General features: G+C 44.4%; 1 protein-coding gene across 2 annotated transcripts in view; it reads right to left on the bottom strand.

Moving 5' to 3' along the window:
• Positions 1 to 21,646, bottom strand: part of ACADSB (acyl-CoA dehydrogenase short/branched chain) — a 46,633-nt gene that overhangs the window by 17,929 nt on the left and 7,058 nt on the right. For both annotated transcript variants that reach the window (XM_014600940.3, XM_019482844.2), the window contains exons 2-4: positions 6,060 to 6,216; positions 1,675 to 1,775; positions 982 to 1,188 (exon numbers count right to left, since the gene is read on the bottom strand). In XM_014600940.3, the coding sequence (XP_014456426.1) occupies positions 982 to 1,188; positions 1,675 to 1,775; positions 6,060 to 6,216 (465 nt within the window). The remainder of the gene's footprint in view (positions 1 to 981; positions 1,189 to 1,674; positions 1,776 to 6,059; positions 6,217 to 21,646) is intronic.

A 21,646-nucleotide genomic window follows, 5' to 3' on the forward strand; every position in this document is an offset into this window, starting at 1 on the left:
GCTAAAAAGCTTTATGTTTTCAATCACAATTTACAGTTTGCTTCTATCATGTGTATATCCAGTTATTAAAGTTTAAAGTTGCACAAGGATTTTATAAACACCCTGTACTTCTGAATGATTTCAATCAGCTTTAAACCCATTTAGAAAGTCTGTAAGTCCATCTACTTCAGGTCTGACTGCATTTAAATTGGATTACGTGTTATGTGTACTCATGCCATATGAAGTCTCATGCTTCTCTGAACCACTTAGTCTCTAAGAGCATTTTTACATGTGTTGTGGAACATAGTGCCAGGTGCTTTAATTAGCGAGCCATGCTAATTGAAAGCGCCCACATGTCACATCCCCACACTGAAGAAATGGCAGTGGGACACTTCAAACTAAAGCTCATTGTAAGTGTTTTATTTCAAAGTGCACTGTTGCCATTTTTTCAGCGTGGAGACATGCGGGGATGCTGATACACATGACACCAAAGGCTGCTGGGGCGTGTCAATTTCCCTGCTCCAGCAGACTCCATTAATCATGCTGGATTTCCAGCTCATCAGAGCAGGCTCTGTGCACATCCATAGGAGCCCTAAGGTGCCACCCTGCCCTACTTTCCGTCTTACTTCTGACTACCATGGAACCACCTCTCTAAGAGTGATGATATTAAAAAATGTCCATGCTAATATATGATGTTGCGTTATACTGCAGTAAATCAGGAATGTCAAGTTCACCCTGCCCCGGGCCAGATGTGGTGGCAGCACAGTTAACGCAGTTGTTGCTTGCCCTCTGCTGCCAACACGCGTCTCCAATAGGGCCCCATGGCCCAGATTTTAGCAGCAGGCCCTGCCCCACTTGTCCCTCCCCTAAATTCCTGGCTTATGAGCCCTGTAGGCCGTAAGTTTGACACCCTTGCATTTGATCATTTAATTCCCTAAAAAGACATTAACATTACAAAATCTTGTTAAACTATATTATAATTTAGAAAAATACTTGACTCACCATATCTTTAGCCAGTCTAGGCAAGTACGTCCTCTTTTGATTTTCTGTTCCATGTACAATAAGTAATCTATTAATTAATGTATTTTGGAGCTCAGGTATAAGAGCTACTGCTGCATCAACCTTGGCCAATTCTTCTACCACCAGGATGGTGGAAAAAAATGAAGATCCAGTTCCTCCCCACTCTGTCCCAAGATCGATACCCATCAGCTAAGTGAGAGAATGTAAATATAGCTATTGTGTGGAGGATCCTACAGACACTAAGTAAGGCTGACAAGATCATTTGAATACTTTCAGTATCAGGAAATACAATTACTTGGAGATAGCTAGAAATTAAAATAGATCAGAGAATATAAAATCTCTCCAAATCTTTCCCCAAGATCTACTATTGCAGTACCTACAATAAATTAACCAGATAATAGTCTCCTGATGAGAATCAAGAAATATAGCATGTTACAAAACTGGCAATATATATGCCAGGCATCACTCTGACTGATCCTACTGTACTGTTTTTAATTGTTGCAATATGAATGCCAGAATTAAGCCTGACATTTAAATTTGTCAGAGAATGGTCTTTCACAAAGAGATGTTCTTACTAAATACAAATTTGGATTTGATAACAGAAAAGGACAATATTTAATCAGTGTACGAATGTAAAAGCAATACTCAACAAAAATCAAATAAAAGTGTGCAGACCCCTAGTTCAAACAATCCTTGAAGTACAGATTCTTCTGTCTTTCCATCAGCATCCATTTTTTTTACAAAAGGGGCAATTCGTTCTTGAGCAAATTTTTTCACTGTAATGAAGAAAAAAAAGATACAAGCATTCTAGCCATCTACTTTAAGAAGCAGTATCTGAGTCAGCAACATAGCATTTGAGGTGGGCATCCACATCATTCAGTGACCAATGCAAGATGTCCCACAGTAGGGCCGTGCGAAATTTCAGCACTCGTTTCTTTTTGGAGGTTTTTTGGCCCATTTTGGTGCCTGAAACACTGAATCTGAAATGAAACAGAAGGCTCCAAAACATCTCTGAAATGAAACCATGCAAAACGTTTCAGAGGCTGGCTTGCGGGGAAACAGAAACTCAGAAGAGGGAGGGGGAAGAAAGGGGGGGGAAGGACTGCTCTGATTGACATCTGTAGCTAGCCAGTGTCTGAGATCTGTCCCTGAGTCCCTTCCAATCCCAGTGCTCTGGGGGAGGGATGGCAGCCTGCTGTCATCATGTGCACAGATCCAGGGGCCTGTGCCCCCAGGAAGAGTCTGGCACAGTGTTGCAGCCTCCCAGTGGGCACAGGCCCCCAGATCAGCGTGCGGGATGACAGCGTGCTATCGCTGCTGGCTGGGGCCACTGGCAGCACCAGCCTTCCTAGCGCTTGGTGCAGGGTGCGTGGAGCAGACTCGGGTGCTGCCACTGGCCCCAGCCGGCAGTGGCAGCATGTTGTTATCCCATGTGTGGATCCAGGGGCTGACACCCCCAGGGATCTGTGCACAGGATGACAGCATGCTGCTGCTGCTGACAAGTGATACGAGTTTTGCTTTGAACAGTTTGAGGTGTAGTTTCACAAAAAACTCTGTACCTATCTCCTTGAAACTTGGCAGGCTTCATGTCCTCTGAAGGGGCTACCATCCCTGCAATTTTCATCCAAATCAGCCAAGAAATGACTAAATTATAGGCATTTTAGTGATTCCCCATTATAGCCTATGGCTGAAACACCAAAACAGCATTGAAACTTCGAAACAGATTTGGCCAAATTGAAGAGAGACAGTGATCCAAAACACTGAAATGAAACACTGTCCCTCCGAAATGCCGAATCCGAAACCAAAATGAAACATAGACATTTCGCACAGCCCTATCCCACAGATAAACATCACAATGACCTAGGGTGGCCCCAAGCAGGAAGATCTAGCATGCTAAAAACAATATGGATGTCTTGGTTAATTACCAGCAATAGCTTTTATGGTCTCAGTAAGAAGCAACTCCCCAAGTTGAAGTTATAAGGCACAGCCTATTTAGGCTTATAAACTGGGAGGATGTCTGTTCACCAGGGCACCCCAAGGGAGGACAAGGTCCAATGGTCACAAACTCCTGGAAGATCATTGTAGGTTGGACATAAGGAAAAACTTTACTGTCTGAGTCCTCAGGGCCTGGAATAGACTCCCCCCTGAGGTGGTACAAGCACCTGCTCTAGACACTTTCAAGAAACATTTGGATGCCTATCTTGCTAGGATCCTTTGACCCCAGCTGACTTCCTGCCCTTAGGCAGCAGGCTGGACCTGATGATCTTACAAGGTCCCTTCCATCCCTAATGTCTATGAAATCTATGATAGGGTCATTCTCATATGAAAGTTTTGCTTGTCACAAGTCAGAACACAAAGTGCAATTTTGTGGATCTGGTTTTATGCTGTTGTTTAGAGATTATAGACTTAAATTGTATTAAGGGAATGTGGCTATATACTTTGCTAGTGTGTACTATTTTGGTTGAACAAAAACTACATAAATATAAGGAAAAGAAACTCAAGTTTGCTGTTTATTAACTGGAGTCTCCTATGAATTCTCCCCAACAGTACAGGCCTTGCATCCATCTTTGCCCTGAGGCTTCTCTGCCTCATACACCTGGAATTCACAAACGTACCCCTCTCTCCCCCAACCTCCAATCTATCTGCCCTACCCTCCAGGCTGGGCTAGGCAAATGCCAGATGGAACTCCCTCTGCTCCCTTCCCCTTCTCCCATTTGGGAGCAGGGCTGGGCTGCATTCTGCTCCCAGCATGTGATGACACAAGTTAATGGAGGCATTCAGTTCTGGACACCTTCATCTGAGCCCACATGTAAAGAGGGTTCAGATTGTTGTGGGATTGGGCCCTTTCAAAGGGCTCTGCAACTGTGCCTTTCTGTAAGAGCACAGCTGTGGAGCACTTCATGGGGCTGAACTCATGACAAAATATCACTCGTGTCAGCACTCACAGTGATCACTTCTAACAATCTGCTCCCAACTAATCCCCTCATTGTTCAAAATGGTTGAAATTTATAACATAGTTAAGTCAATGGGAATATATGCAAATAGATGCTGGAATTTACACACATGGAACACAAAATACATATTGTCACTGTGTCTATACTTATGGCATCTTTTGACTCCCAGAGGACAGTTGAACCAAAGGAAGGTTTCAAGGAGCCAGTCCCATCACAAATCAAATACTCAAGAAAGTAAATGTAAAAAAAAAATTAATAGCAAATTTAATATTATACAAATCAGATATGGAAGACCAAACAGTACTAATAAGGCACATCAAACAAATGATTAAACATGATAAAATGTGCATACAGCTAAAGAAATAATAATCTTATTCCTATCTGAAATAAATTAATCTTAAATTCTCTAGGTCCAAAAGTCTTGAAAAGCCTATTAACAGATGGCCAGCCGGCTAGGAAAAAGGACTTCTTACCTAGTTTTAAAAGCTAAGTTTTAAACAAGTGCTTATCTTAGTTCATCTGCAGACAGGCTATTCAGCTATTCTGGGTTAACAAAACATTCATCTCTTCATTCTGAACCATAACCAGATCCAACTGGTATAAAACCACTAAATGAACTCTAAGCAACCTTCCTGACCTATCTTGCACGTTCTACACTCTTCTTGCCTTGCCTGTTTTCCTTTCTTTCCTCTTTTCTTATCCATTCTCTGGTCAAGCAGATGCAAGTGAATACTACGTTACCATCATCAAGCAGCATAGGGTCTACTACAGTTTACGCACCACATTTAATGGCTATTGCTAGGTCCAGAGGCAGAGTTAAAGTTGCCTTGTGGGATGGCATGTATGTTAACTTCATATCTCAATTTTTCAGACATGTAAGCATAGCTGCACTCAAGACTCTAGAACAGGGGTTGGCAACTTATGGCCTGTGGACCAAATACAGTCCACAGCACCTTTGGACCTGGCCTGTGAAGGCATTACTTTGGCAGCATTTGGCTGGGGGTTGCGGGGGGACTCTCCCTGCATTGCACAGCAGTCAGCTTCCTGGGGCTCCAGCAGAGGGGAAGCTCTGCCCATGCCCCACTACAGTCAGGCAGCACAGGCTCTGGCAGAGGGGGCTTTTGCCTCACAAAGTGGTGGGCAGAAGCAGTAGTAGCTGGGTCCTAACATCTTCCTCCCTCCAATATGAACAGGGTTATTCTGATCCCCCTGCCAGAAAACACTGCCAGCCTCTGTTCTAGAAGGACATGACACTGGCCATGTTCAGACATACACGTATATAATGCTATGCGCTGCAGCACTTTGAAGTGTTATGAAAATGTATGCTAACATGTGCGAAGCCCTCTGGCTGGAGCACTATGAAGTCACCCCAAAGGCTTCCAGCCACATGCTTTCCAGTCAAAGGGCAACAGGGGATTGGTTGGCCTTGCCAGGGAAAGGAAAAGTTGCATTTTAGCTCCCTGCTTCCCAGCCTTGATGACAGCTGAGCAGCCATGCAGCACTCATTATCTGTCCACCCTGGCTCTCGCTGCCCCTCAAAGGTGGAGGGGGGGGAGGGTGAGCACTGGGGGACAGAGTGTACTATTCAGACATTACATGTGGCACTATAAAACCAAGCACTATAGAGAAGTTTCTTTTTCATCTAGGAATATTTATGCAATGATTCTGCCATTTTTGATGCACTTGCACCATTTTAGTAAAGCTATAGGCTGAAGGCATATTGAAATGTGCAATATTTATGACACTACAAGGGCATACATAGTGCTAGAAATGTAACATCTGAACACAGCCACTACTAGGCAACCTTGTTTCTGTCAAAGTTCTTGAACAGTTTACAGTTCAGACTGAATAGATTAATATTTTGTTAGCTTAGAATACAGAAAAAGTAGCAAAATAAGACCAAATTTATTCCCTTGTGACCTAACCAAAATTTCAACTCAAGTTCTCAATTTATTTTTAAATAAAGATCAACACAATGATCTCCAAATTTAACTACGTATAATAAAAAACTATTACTTTACAATATTTTAACACTGAACTTTTCACTAACATCTGGATAAAAAACATTCCCTTTTAAGAGTTTGAACAAGGCAAAAAATTAGGTACCTGTTTCTTTCAGCATTTGCTCTTCTTCTGTTAAGGTCTGAAGGGGAGCACGCACCATCTCATCGTTGAGATTGGGAATATTTTCTGCTTTTGAAGATTTAAAGATACAAGGAGCAGCCTTCCAAAAATTCAGATATGTTGGCAAGTTTTTTCTTAGCTATTAACAAAAACACGAAAATATTAGCAACATCCATTCTACAGTACAGAACATGTTCAAATATTTATAAACAGCAATATACAATTTTCATACACAGCTTTTTATTCTCTGTTCAGTACTTGAAACAGCAAATACACCTAAGTCATTATTTCCAGTACTACTAATTTCAAATTTTAGCAGCTATAGCGAAGAAGCTCTGGCAATGTATTTACCATTCAACTAGATACATTTATTAATCATGCCATTTCCTCTCTGCCAGGTTTCTCTAGGGCCAGGGTTCACACATTCAGTTTCTACTGGGAGAATAACCATTCTACTAGTAAAAACCACAAGTGAGCAGACATACAGGTGCTTTCACCCATCAATCCCACTTCCCACTTTCCACCTATGTGCTCCAACTGACCTAGAGCAGTGCAGGGTGAGACAGGCTGCTTTGCTGCTCTAAGAAAATGCCCCTACCGCACCCCACACTGCTTAGGTCAGCCTGGAGCACCATGAGGTAAGGCAGACTGCCATGTCCCTACTTTACAGCTCCCAGAGCCTTTCTACCAGGGTGGATAAAAATCAATGATTTAAAAAAAAATCAGATTTTTAAAAATGTAAATCAGATTTTTTTGTGTAATTATATTTATTGTTTTTTAAGATGCTTAAAAAATCTATATATAGTTTTAATTTCTGATATGTTAAAGCTCAAAGATCTCATCATAGAATATGGATTATAACTTTTAATTGTGTAATATTTGAGACAATATATTTATGTAAACTTTTTTGAAATTTTATAAATAGGTCACAACAGGCTATGGTCTATATTCGGGCCCCACCTTGTAGGGTCCCCCGAGCCGCCTCTATAGATTAGTAAAGATTAAAAAAAAAAACAGTGGGACTCAGTCTCGAAGATCTCAATAAGCATCTCTGTAATGCTTAGTTTCAGTTCTCAGACTGTGGATTTGTGTCTTCAGAGATCATAGGCAGACAAAGTTCTTTGGGTAAATGTGATATCTTTTATTAGACCAACTAAATAGTCAGAAAAATTGTTCTTTGCAAGCTTTCGGGCACAAACACCTTTCTTCAGGCAAAGACAGCGTTTCTTGTCTCCAGAGATAACCTCTTTATTAACAGCAGCATATGGAGATGAGAGACAACAGACCTGATCATTACTCACCCATTATCCCTATTGTCTCTCTGCAAGTTTGTGTACACACACTCAAGCCCTTACCTTTCTCTAACAGTGCAAAGTTTCACAAAGTTAAATGAATACAGGATATCAAAACAACAAGAATGCATTTTTGGTAGAAAACAGTGATTAAATGGAGGCTTCCTGACCAGTCATTTAAATCATGCTTTAAATCGATTTGATTTAAATCAAATCCACCCTGCTTACTACAGCTGCTGAATGCCGTCCCCCTTCCCTCCCCACTTCTTTGGTCAGACTGGAAGAGGCAACTCTCTTGCAGGGGGAAACCAGGAGGGTTTCTGAACTGTCAATCAGCTGCTGATTGGAGAGATGGAGAGGAGTTCTCCAGTGGCAGGAACCCTCCTGGGCTGTCTATGGCAGCAGCTGCTTTTCAGCAGCTACCAGCTACCGCTTGACAGCCTGCCCACTTCCCAGGTAGGGAAAAGGGCAGGCTATCAAGTTATGAATGTCTGTATGCAGCCTATATCAAGGGTTGGCAATGTTTTCCGGTGCAGGGGGAAGGAGGGCAGAATGACCCAGCTTGGGTTGGAGGACTCATCTGCTGTTGCTACCTCTCCACTGCTCAGCAGCAGTGTGGCACAGTGAAAGCATCCCCTCTGCCACAGCCCATAACACCCAACTGCAGCATGGCACAGGCAGAGCCCTGAACGACTGGTGCCTCTTGAGACTGAGCAGGGACCACCTGCAAATGCCAGCAGAGGTATTGACGGTGGAGCGGGGCGGGGGGTGGGGTGAGCAGTGAGTGGGGACTGCACACAGACATTGGCACAGCCAATCTCAGGGGTGGCATGTGCCCCCCCATGCCCCTCCTATGCTCTGCCCCACCTAGGGCAGAGCTCCCCCTCCACTGGGGCCCTGGGAAGTTGACTGAGGTGCAGCACAAGGATAGCTCCCCCTCTGTGTGAACCCCAGGCAGCTGACTTTTACACGGTGCCAGGACAGCACCCTGCCACTGAATGCTGCCAAAGCCACAACTCCACGGATCAGATCCTAAAGCTCTGCAAGCCATATCAGGCCTGCACACCATAGGCTGCAGACCCCTGCTCTATGTTAATGAGCGTAGCAGTAGCATTTTGATAAAAATGCTAAAAAAAATGAATATAAATCATATTTAAATATTTTTCCTGAAAATTATTTTTTAATTGAAGCAACCTGCTAGGATCAATTTTTCATTGCTGTTAGTATAAGAAACATGTTCACATTAATATTTGTATATTTTGGTAGGTCTGATCTCTTAATCAATAACGTAACTGGATTAAGTACTATTATACTTCTTCACAGTAATCTTATTTATTATGAATCTGTCTGCCTTTGGCAGACCAGATAAAGCTAGTGACTATTTGGACTGTTACCCAAATACTCTGTTTTTACTAAAGCTTAATCTTATTTTATGTTCTGTACTTGATTCTCAGTATTTAGCAGCCCCAGTTATAAAGCATTGTGTTTCAGATTATAAATAATTTTGATGCAAAGGGACAGCTCTGATCTCACATGTAATTTTTCAAAAGGAGCAATAATCTACCTTTTTAAAATGTTGAGAGTGAGAATGCACTTCAGAAAACAATCCGCAACATATAGATATGTTTTTATTTAATGAGACTAAATCCTGGAGTTCAGATGATCAAATGGTGGGAGACAGTGGACTCCAACTGAGTAATGATATGACTTGAGTCAGTGGTTTCCAACCTTTTTAAGTAGGAGATCACCTTTGGCATTTAAAAGCAGCCCAAGATCTCCTATGTGCTGCCAGCACCCCCTGCCCAGCAGGTAAGTTTGTGGGGAGGGTGAGGAGGGGGCAGATTGAGGCAGAGGGAGAAAAATTATTTAGGGGTGCAAGTCCCCAGCAAGTAAGTCTCACCCGGCCAGGGCCCCACTCAATTTACCCCTGCTCCTGCCTCTGCGGCACTGTCCCTCACTGCAGGGGCCTCCATCTAGCCCTTACCCCGTCCCTCCCCCACAGACTGACCTGCTGGGTTGTGGCACGTGTGTGCATGCACACAGGCACTCAGCCCCCCACCCAAGCCTCGGATCGACTCCAAGAGGCTCCGAGATCTACCGGTGGATCAAGATCCACTCGTTGGTGACCACTGCCTTGAATAGTTATTTAAAAATATCAAAAAATAAAATAAAATACAGACCAGAGGGTTGAAATTAAGAAATTCTGCAAACATCCTTATCTCTGATAGTTCTTCCCCACTGTGCCTTACATTCACTAACCTCTAAAAATATACTCCAGTTATATCAGGAGGTAATTGTAATTGCATCACTGTGCTACAGTATTTGACCACTGCAGATAGTATGTTGCTTTATTTCATAGAGGAATAATGCATTTTAATTAAATTTTGCCACAAACATTCTACAAGTATTAACATAGTAAAGTAAGCACCAGACAACCAAAGGACAGGGTAGCTTGTGGATGCAGCTTATTTTGTAGTGGATTTGCAATACAAAGCAATAAAAAAAGCTTCACAGTCTTTATAGAATAGAAAATATGAATAAGATATAGCAGGGGTTTTCAACCTTTTTTAACAAGTGTACCCCTTCTACCTCAAAGTTGCAGCTCATGTACCACTTTATATTCTTCTCTTGTTTTAAAGGGGCAGGAGGAGGGAGGGAGTGGGGCTGGTTCAGGGGCAGGTCCTGCATAGCCAGGGCAGACTGCAGGATGGATCCACAAGAGCAGTTCATCTGGGGGGTGTGGGGAGGGGGGCTGCAGCTCTTTCCACTGCCCCCCAGATCTATGAATGAGGCAGAGGCAGCTGTTGCTGTAGGCTGGACTCTGTACCCCACTGCCGCTGCCCCAAGAGCTGCATGATGACAAGCGCCTGCTGCCACAGGGGGTGGGGCAGCAGGGGACAGACACAGACGCACAAAGACACAGACACACATGCAGATGCAGACGCAGACACACATACACACATACACACACAAGCAGATGCAGAAACACTGCAGGTAAGTGTGTGTGGGGGAAAGGGTGAGCCGGGGCCAGATCGAGAATGGCAGAGGGGAAGGGAGTGTGTCTCTGTGCTAGCTCCCAGAAGTAGGGTGGGGGGGTGGGCAAGGGCAGTAGTGCCCCTCTGCGGGCTGCACATATGCTGCTGGATGGCCAATCGCATGCCACCCGTCACCAGCCCGTGGAGCCGCATGTGTGACCGGCCGTGAGAAAGCAGCATGGGGATGTGGCAGCGTGGGGTGATGGTGGTGGTGGTGGTGGCGGCAGCAGGCGCCACATGTGAGACCCCCCACCCCTGTCCAGCCATCCAGGTAGCTTGCGTGTGCCCAGAGGGACACCGCTGCCCTTGCTGTCCTGGCCCAGCTCTTGGGAGCAAGCAGGCACAGAGAGTGAGCTGAGGTGGGGAGCAGGGAGGTGCTGCAGTGTGCCGTGTGGGGCTAGTGGCACCCAGCGCACCCCTCACTCTCTCCTTTCTCCTCCTCCTTCGCCGAGTAAGAAGCAACATATGGGAACATACTGGGGCAGACACCACCACTGCACCCCAGGGCGCACTCTGTCCCTGCCCACCTACCTGCCCATACCCCCTACGGCCTTCCTAAGTCCGCCTATGGGTATGCATACCCCCAGTTGTCAACCCCTAAGATATGGTATTTTGGTAGCATGGTTGATTGATATAAAGTAATTGGTAATGGACAATTAGAGGCTAGATGATACTACTTGTTAGATTATCTGGTACTTTGTGTTCAAAGAATTAAGCTGTTAGCTTCTTCCAACTATTTATGATAGCAACAGATTTCAGTTTCAAACGTTGGTGGAATTACTAAAATCCATACAGCACTCCCCATAATATAAGAGATTTGTTTGTTTATTTATTAAAACTCCTATTAAAAACTGGATTCATCACTAGCTATTAAAATGGCTACAGGATTACTTTTTGAGTAAGATTTAATGTTTAATTTTTTTTAACTGTTATTGAAGCTATATGTAACCTTTAAATGTACATGAAATAAGAAATAAAAAAAATAAAGGTAAGGATAGCCTCTTAAAAATATTAGATCTTAAATCTCCCAACCCACACAAGGTCCTACGTAATTTCATTTTACAAAATTAAGATTGTAGCAAACATGGCCCTCAAGAAAAAGTGGACTACGCTGGCTGTAAAAAATGAGGGAAAGTAGGTTTGCTGCTCTACAGTAAGCTTCTCAAAGGCAAACATCCCCCGAAAAATTATATAGGGTTCAAGACCTCAATCCCAGATCAGGCAATGCAGGGGAAAAAGTCATCTTTGCTCTTCCAGCTCCTGAAGAGGAGGAATCAAAATCACCGAGGTCTAAGGTTAGGTCTTTGGTACAGATTTCTGTTGGCATTTTTTGTCAGATATGGAGAGATGCAATAAAAGAGACCAGCAAAACTGCTGGAAGAACCCCTAGGGCACAATGCATCTGTACTCTCCAAACTGTGCTTTTATCAGCATAGCACATCCACAGCTGCATTAGAAAGATTTACCAAGAATATTTGTGCTGGCATGCCACTGCCAATGCTGCAATTTTCCTAGACTATGCTTTTTAGCCAGTGCAACGCATCCTTACAGGGAAACTGTACTGGCAAAAGAGTCCTGTTTTGTGTCTAGGTATGTCAGTGCTCCACACCAGCCCTTGGCATATTACTTTGTGGTATCCCAGCACTCTTCTCTAGGAATCACGGGAATTTGACTTCAAGTTTTGATAAGTCTCTTTGGTCCATTAAATGACTTACTGAGGTAACCCAAACTCTTTAGTGAAGACACCGAAAGGAAAGCTGCTTTGACAGTGGAATAAATCAGATGACAGTTATGCCCTGGAAAGCTGTACCCCTTGCTTACCCACTGACCGACAGCAAATCAGTTCAGACTGATAGAAAAATCTACTGTGGGGAACAGTCAATGTCCAATATTTAAGGTTATTAAATGTATGTACTTGACTGGGCAACATGCAGGAAGAAGAGGCATTCAACACACTGGACTTCCAATAAAGTTACAGACAGCATGGACACCCTGATTTTTGAGCGCACAGACAGAAAGGAGGGTTTTTTTCCCCCTAAGCTTGCATAAAAGTAGGGATATCAGAGGTATTTCATAGTCAGTACTGCAGGATGGTCAGGAAAAACACCCAATGCAATTTTAGGAATGCAGGCCTTGTTGAAAAGTTGCATACAGATGCATTTACCCTATATGAGTACATTCACACGGATGAGAAAGCATTTCCAGCTGCAACTTTTAGGGACATAAGCAGTCTTTTGCTGCCTTGGCTCATGGGAGTTTCATGCATAGCAAAAAGCACCTGGGAAGATTTAAGACCCAGCTCTGAGCGAGCACAGGATAACTGCTAAATGCACATTTGGCTGAATGGGGACTGAAGATGCCTCACAACTAGGCTGGATCTCATTAAGCCAAATATTCCAATTGTTATTATTGTTTTACACTAGTTTTGCAAAATGAAAGGGGAAACATTACCAGCAGGATGTAGAGAGGAGAAAATTAACTATCAGTTTGAAAACCCAGGCAATATTCAAACGATATTTAAAAAAAGCACCTTGTTATGCTGCACGGTGAGAGGAGGCCCTAAGATCCCACTATGAAAGTTGCCAGTCAGGCTATGTTACATTAATTCACACAGCTTCATGAATAAACTGAAGTAGCTTGTGCCTGAATTTAAATGAAGCTATAGAACATTTACATAACTTTTTTTTTGGGAGGGGGGGGGGGAGGGAAAAGTGAACAATTATGCGAGTCCCACAACTGCTTTGTAAAAAAGTAGAGGTGCACTGATATATTGGCTGCATATCAGATCAGCACCGATAAAAGGAACATTAACATTATTGGCTATCAGCTTTTTTTCGCTGGTGTAACCGATAATGTTCACCAATAAATACAATATGCCTTCTGGCCAGGACCACCGGATGCCACATGCATGAGCACAGCCGCACACATGTACGTAGCCAGAAATGCAGCCAGGCAGCGTGGAGAGCAGCTCCTTGCAGGTAAGTCTGTGGAGGGGAGGGGTGTGTGTGTGGAGAGGTGCAGAACAAGGCCTCAATGGTGAGGGAGGCAGTGGGGCAGAAGGCACTGCCCAGCCAGGGTGGTGAATGGGACGCAGGGCCAGAATAGGGAGCGGAACGGAGCTGTGAGTGGCTTATCCATGGGGTGTTGGGCTGGTGTGGGCTACATGTGGTGGGCTTGGGGCTCTCCACTTTGCTGCTTTTCCCTCGGGAGTCTCATGCCAACTGGGCACCCCCAGCGGGGGCGGCAAGTTAAGCCTCCTGCTGCCAGGTAGGCAGGGGACGTGTGGCTGGCACAGGGCCCCCAGGGCAAAGGCATTTCATTGTCAGAACTGCAATGGGGCTTGGAGCCCCAAGCCCACAGCAAGTAGCCTGCATCCATCCTTACCCTTCAGCTGACTCCAGTTAAAAGCATCCCATGCTTAAAAATGGCAGTGGCGGCACCTGAACTCATTCAACTCATCTCTACAATTAAACCTCATTCAGCGAGCTTTAGTTCAAGCGCCCCTGCTTGCGCCATTTTTAAGCGTTGGGATGCTGATCCCCTGGATGAGCCACCTACGGCTTCATCCCACTCCTCGCCCTGGCCCTGGGACCCATTCACTATGCTAGCTGAGCAGCACCCCCAGCCCCACTCCTTCCCTCACTGTGGGGTCCTTGATTTGCCCCCACCATGCCCCCTCCTCTCTACAGACTTACCTGCAGGGAGCTGCTCTCCATATTGCCCAGCTGCATTCCCGGAAATTGGTTCTTGGATCGGTATTGGCCAATATGGCTGATAATTGGCTATCGTTATCAGCCAAGAAAATCTTTATCAGTGCACCCCTATAACAGAGTAAATAAATAACGATATTGACAAAATAAAACTTTATTGATCAATAAAAAAAATACCTCTAAAAAGAACTAAAAACCACATAAAACTGTCATGGAAGATGGTAGCTATTCCTGCTGCATACATTACAGGTCAGTTTATATAGTCTGGTAACAATTCTCCTTATTTACCACAGAGATTAAGTAGAAAGGATAGGCTGGCATCTTGGTAAAGGTGTGCGCTTCTTCCATTCCCCCAGATAGAATCATGCAAACTGTGAAATGGGTGCTGAGGTGTAAATCTGGAGAAGTTCTGAGCCATAAGACTTTGTAGCATCTGCATTTGCTGTCTAGGAACCGCCTATCTTGGTGCATTTCTTGTTCCTTCCTTTGTTCTTCCATTTTTCCAGTGCATGCTTGTCCCTTGTTATGTGGGCTTCAGACTCAAAATGTTGCAGAAGCACATCCTTCCCTTATCAGTTGCTTTCTCTTCCTGTTCAAAGTCAGTCTTGCAGTGAGTGTGGCGAGAGCACCTCATGAAGATAACTCAGCCAAAGCCACTGACAAACAATGGTGTTAGATTAACAACTAGAATGAACAGGGAAAGATCACTGACCACAAGATGAACATGAGCCTGCAATGCGATGCTGCGGCTAGTAAAGCGACCAAAACGCTGGCTTGTATCCATAGATGCTTCTCAAGCAAATCCCGGGACGTCATTCTCCCCCTGTACTCGGCCTTAGTGAGGCCACAGCTGGAGTACTGCGTCCAGTTTTGGGCTCCACAATTCAAAAAGGATGTGGAGAAGCTTGAGAGAGTCCAGAGAAGAGCCACGCGCATGATCAGGAGTCAAGGAAGCAGACCCTACGATGACAGGCTGAGAGCCCTGGGGCTCTTTAGCCTGGAAAAGCGCAGGCTCAGGGGTGATCTGATGGCCACCTACAAGTTTATCAGGGGTGATCACCAGTATCTAGGGGAACGTTTGTTCACCAGAGCGCCCCAAGGGATGACAAGGACGAATGGTCACAAACTACTACAAGATCATTTCAGGCTGGACATAAGGAAGAATTTCTTTACTGTCCGAGCCCCCAAGGTCTGGAACAGCCTGCCACCAGAGGTGGTTCAAGCACCTTCATTGAACACCTTCAAGATGAAACTGGATGCTTATCTTGCTGGGATCCTATGACCCCAGCTGACGTCCTGCCCTTTGGGCGGGGGGCTGGACTCGATGATCTTCCGAGGTCCCTTCCAGCCCTAATGTCTATGAAATCTATGAAATCTATGAAATCTATAAGTGGGAAGATTCACTAAAGTTTTCTCAAAAATGCTAATAAAAATATGAAGTGGATGTGACTTAATTCAGGACAGGTAGGTATATGGAGGCACTTTTCAAAGTATGTAGCTTTAAAGAATCAGGATAGTCTGTCAGGCATGTGTGTAGTAAGTGTAGGGATAGTACAGTAAGCATTTTAAATTCAGAGAGGCAGTGGTAGTTTTGGCTGATACACTGCTCAGGACAGGGCCAAAGGTCTAGAGAAAGCAACTGCTTAAGGTCACTGCTGGGGAGGGATGTAACATTCACAGCATTATATATGCCCTTGTAGTGCTAAAAAAAAGAAAGAAAAGAGAGATGTACAAACGTGCCATCACAGAAATGGTGCAAGTGCTAAAAAATAAGTTCCTGTATGAAACAGGAACTTCTCTGTAACACTGTGTTTTGCAGTGCCACATGTAATAGCTGTACAGTTACACGTAGCACCATGCAGTTTCAGGGTCCCAAAATGCTCTGCTTTCCACTCTCCTCTCCAGAGGAGGAGAAAGGGACAGACCCACATTTTCTCCACCTTAGGGCTGTCACTGTGCCTTCTCTTTCCTCCAACACTGACCTTCACCTCAGCTGTACCCCAAGCTTTTGCATTTCCTTTGCAGGGTCTAAATAGACATTTTTATTCCAGCCACAGTTCTGCAGCTGAAATTGCGCTACCTTTTTCCTCAGAGGCTGATGATGTCCAGCATATTTCCCACATAGGCGCGCCCAGACTAGTGCACAGGTGTGTTTCCCCAGGGACAAATAGCAATGGCACATAGTTGTGATGCTGCTACTTATCCCTGGGGCATGCTTATGCGCACGCATGCTTGGCACAAGGCAAGTTGCCCCAGGTGGGGTAGGGGAGGCTGGGGCCAGCACCTTGGCTAGCCCCAGAAGGCTTACCTGGAGTCCTCCCAGGGCTCCAGCAGCGGTGAGCCGGCATGCAGAGCCTGGCTGGGAGTTGGAATGTGGCTCCGGCTAGCCAGGCTCGTTTCAGGCAATGCATGCTGCTGCTGCATGGACCACCCTGCTTTTTTCAGGCATGGGTTTTTTTGACACCAGGATTTCCCAGTGTCAAAACACCAGCCATGCTGCAAATTAGTAGCACGGTGAATGCCTGCGTGTATCCGCACATCTGGACATGCCCTGGTAAGCAGAGGCTACAGCATGTGGCTCTCCTGAAAGTTTCTTAGCAGCAGCCTAATCTGCTAAGGCTTAGGTATCAAAGGTGAGTTAGCAGGAAGAGAAGTATTTCCTAAGATATACTGACCCTGGGTACTACAGCTCAAAAGCCATGAGCAAAGCCATTATGCCAACATAGTACAGGTTTCATCGTTAAAACTTTCTTGTGTAGACGAGACCATGGACCAATCCCTTGTTTACTTATGAAGAATGTACTACTAAACCAGTACACAATTCAGCTTTGCTAGTAAAGATGTATCTACATTAGAGGCACTTTGCTGCTATAATATACTGGTATTCCTATTTCAGTTAAGTGCTCATAATTCAGGGTGGATAAAAATCATTGATTTTAAAAAAATCAAAATTTTTAATTTAAATCAGATTTTTTAAAATAATTGTATTTTTTTTAAAGATGCTTTAAAAAAATTAACCTATATAAATATAGTTTTAATTTAGGGTGCTGAAGGTCAAAGATATCATCATAGAATAGGGATTAGCACTTATAATTATACTATTTGAGATGATATATTCATGTAACCTTTTTAGAAAAGTTTTATAAATGGGTCACAACAGGCCATGGACTATATTAGGGACCCAGTCTTATGAGGCTCCCAGGCTCCTCTATATGTTAGTAAAGATTAAAGAAAACCACTCTACCCAGTGGGAATCAGTCTATAAGACTGCATTAAGCATCTCTGCAATGCTTAGTTTCAGTTTTCAAATTGTGAATTTGCACATCCTTGTTAACAGCAGGATATGGAAACGAGAGATAACAGAATGCAGTGATTACCTACCCATCAGCCCTCTTGTCTCTCTGAAGGTTTGTTGCCACAGTCAAGCCCTTACCTTTCTCTAAAGGTGTAAAGTTTTAAGAGGTTAAATGAATAAAGAATATCAAACAACAAGAATGCACTTTTTGCAGAAAACAATTATTAAATTGAGGCTTCCTGACCTGTGATTTAAATCAATTTGACTTGAATCAAATCCAACCTGTCATAATGTAGATGTAGTTACAGGTTCTCCCAAAGCAACCTCACCTCCCCTGCATTTTGATTCCAACCAAGGAAAATCTGGAACTAAACAAATTGAATCATGGAGCAGGATTATGGTCTCATCTTCTTCTACTGACTGCTGGTAATATTTCTGTGCTGGGCATAACTCTATCCTCATACTTCCATCGTAGAAGGAAGGCAATCATTATAGAACTTTACACATATAGTAAGCAGTGACTTTACCAGATCACTTCAAAGCAGAAATGTGGGGCGGTGCTTTATTTTTACATGCGAAATTTTCCATTTTGAAAAATTCATAGTTTCATAAAATTCATTAGTAACAATGAAGTGCAAGTGATTCTACAGATAGTGACAGTGCAACTAGAGGTGCCGCAATAACCTCAGTGGAAGAGTTAAACTCTGTTGAAGTAGATGAGTGGACACCCACAGCATATCATGCTCAGCGCTTTAGGTGTGCTAAAATTAGTGTCAACTGTTTTCAGTACCTTCGTTTTTTCCTCTTACACTTAAACAAACAATGTAAGGGAATTACATGCTATTGTGCATTGTCTTTACATTTTCACAAGTATTCCAATAAAAATAATTTCTTTCCACAAAAACCTTTGAATTTGTTTAAATATAACATTTAAACCGCATTAAGTGTGCTGTATTTAATTTTTTTCCTAATCAAATATTTCAGTTCCAATACTTGTGGCTATTGGAACATAAAATTAACATGAGGGTACTTTTTTTAGTTTTGTTTACTAAATATACATCAAATAAACATGCTAGATCAGATCACACGCTCTTTAGGGCATTGGAAAATTTTCCGATTTAAAATTTTCCAGAAAACCCACATCTCAGCTTTAGAGAATTGGCAGCAGTTTCCATGGCCTGATTTTATCAACCCAAGTCTTACTTCTTTATCCATGCTATCATTCAGACTCCTGCCTGGAGCTGTGCTGCTGCTCACTGGCCAAGCAGGGGCCAGAACTTCCATGTATTCCATGCCCTGGGAGGAAATGAAGCTGAACCTATGCCTGACAGTAAGGGAGAAGAGAGGGGGCCAGAGACTGGGGGCAGCCAGGGTGTGGTGGTGACAGTGGTGGCAGAGGCTATAAGGCAAGTGGGTTGGGGGTGGAGGTGGGGTGCAGGTGGTTGCTGCGGCTCTGCCACTCTCTGCTGGACCCTTTCCAATCAATGTCTTAAAATGTGGGGGCCAAAACTGTACAGGGTACTCGAGGTGAGGCCTCACCAGTGCTGAATAGAGCAGAAGTATCACTTCCCTTGAGTAACACTCAAGAGACACTCCTGATCATCATGCAATCCAGTGTGGTGTTGCTCTTTTTTTTTTTTCACAAAGAAAAAGAGCACTGTTGGCTCATATTCAGCTTATGATCTACTGTAACCCTCAGATCTTCTCTGCTGTACTGCAGCCTAGCCAGTCACTCCCCAGTCTATATTTTCACATGCAGTCATTCCTCTCCAAGTGCAGAACCTGGTACTTATCCTTTTTGTTTAATTTGATTGATTTCAGACCTTTTTTCCAGTTTATCCAGGTCATTTAGGATCCCAGCCCTATATTTTAGTGTCTGCAACTATATCCAGCTTGGTGTCATCTGCAAATCTGTTAAGTGTGTACTTAGTTCTGTTATCTAAATCATTAATGAAAGTGTTAAACAATACCAAACCCAGGACAGACAGCTGGGGAGCTCCACTTGATCTCTCTTCCTAACAAGACATTAAACCACTGGGGAATATCTGCTGAGCAATGATCCAAAACTTTTATCTAGTCTGTTTTCCTAAGCTTAGTAAACAGAATGTCACGGGAACCAATGTTAAAAGCCTTGCTAAATCAGAGTACCTTCACTACTCTCTCACAATCTGCAAAGCCTGTTATCTTATCATAAAAGGAAACCTAGTTGGTCAGGCATGAGTTCTCTTAAATCCATAGTGATTGTTCCTCATCAACTTCCCCCAGGTATTTCAAAATCAATGCTTTGAGGACCTGCTCTACAATCTTTCCAGGTACTGAGGTCAGACTGACTGGTCTGTAATTCCCCACATTCCTTTTCTTAAAGATGGGCGCTATGTTTGCTCTTTTCCTTTCATTTGGGACCTCACCCAACTTCCCCAATTTCTCAGAGAGGACTGTGAATGCTTTGAGATCGGCCATGCTGACTTGGAAACTTCTAGCTTTTCTAAGTACTCCCTAACTTGTTTTTCCATTACTCTATTTGTCTTCTTTCTCTCCACTGCCAACTGCACTCATGACTTGGCAGCTAACCTTATTTGTGAAGATTGATGTAAAAAAAAAAAAAGGATTAAATACTTTGGACTTCTCTACCTCATCTGTACGTAAATTGCCTTCTGTAAGGGGGCCTATACTTCCCTTGGCCTTTCTCTTGCTTCTAACATACTTTTTAGTATCTTTTATTGCCAGTTGCATAAAAAATTATACATTCCCAATTTTCTCCCTGAATGCCCAAGCAATAATCTTATAATCTTCGCTAGTACTGTGACCAAATTTCCACTTTTTGTAGGATTCCTTTTTAAGTTTCAACTCACTGAGATCACTGTCTAGCCAGATTGGTTTCTTGCTGCACTTCCCATTCTTCTGTTGCACTGAGATATAGGGGTGCACTGATAGAGATTTTGGGGGCTGATACCGATAGCCGATTTTTAAGGAGGTATATCAGCTGATACTGATCTGATTTTCAATACAGCTGTGTCCAGCTGTTAAGTCTGTTGTGGTAGATGGGGAGGGGAGAGGGAAAGGGCATGGTGGGGTGCAGATCAAGGTTCCTGTGGTGAGGGAGGGAGTGGGGCTGCGGCAGGGGCTGCCCAGCTGGGGCAGGACGCACATGTAACAGAGGCCCTGCCCCTGCCCCACCCCTACCCCCTCCCTCAACACAGGGGCATTGCTCTGCACCACCACACCCCTTCCCTTCTCCCTCCCTGAGCACCACAACGGACTTACCAGCTGTACGCAGCTCTCCAACCTGCCGGGCTGTGCTTTTCGCTGCCTATGGGCCATGCAATGGCACACATGCACAGGCATTCATCAGCCAAATTATCAGCCACGTCAGGCCAATTTCCGATGCATTCAATTTTCTTTTTATTGGTGCGGATCCAATACCAGACTGATATATTGGTGCACCTCTACTGGGATAGATTGCTCCTGCACCCTTAATACAACTTACTTCAAGTACAGCCAGCAATCCTGAACTTCTTTCCCCACTCAAACTTGCCCCTGAATCTGCGCAGGGCAGGGCAGGGCAGGGACAGTGAGGTCAGGGCTGCGCGAGGCTGTGCTTGAGGCAGGTGGCGGCAGCACTGGGAGTGGGGCTATTGGGGGGCTATGGTGAATTTTGGGGTGGCTGCAGCCCTCACCCTCTGTAGCTCCACTCTAAGCGCTGCTACCCACCCCAAGTGCAGCCCTGGACCCGCCCACCCTGCCCTGATCTGGGGGCACATGCCTTCCCCCATGCCCTCCCGGACAAGCGGTGGGAGCCGCCAGACAAGCTGGTGAGTGCCGTATGAGCGGCTCCCAGACAAAAAGCACGCAGCAGTGGGACCTACCCCCCACCCCACACCCCTCAAACAAGCTGCGGATTGTCCTATGCCCTGCCCCAACTGGGCAGCGCTTGCCTCAGCCCCTGCCCCACTCCCTCCCTCACTGCAGGGGGCTTTAATATGCCCCCCATGCAACCTTCCACCACAACAGATTTACCAGCTGGACACTGCTCTTCAAGTTGCCAGGCTGTGCTCCTCTCTGCTTACGCTGCAGCTGCGCATACACAGGCAATTTATCGCCCAAATTATCGGCGATATCAGGCCAATTTCCAATGCAGTCAATTTTCTTTACATCGGTACGGATCTGATATCAGACTGATGTATCGGTGCACCTCTAGATCCTGCCCATCACCCTGGGTTTTTTTAAATCCACTTGT

This window comes from Alligator mississippiensis, chromosome 6 (genome assembly GCF_030867095.1).
Source record: "Alligator mississippiensis isolate rAllMis1 chromosome 6, rAllMis1, whole genome shotgun sequence".
NCBI lineage: Eukaryota > Metazoa > Chordata > Crocodylia > Alligatoridae > Alligator > Alligator mississippiensis.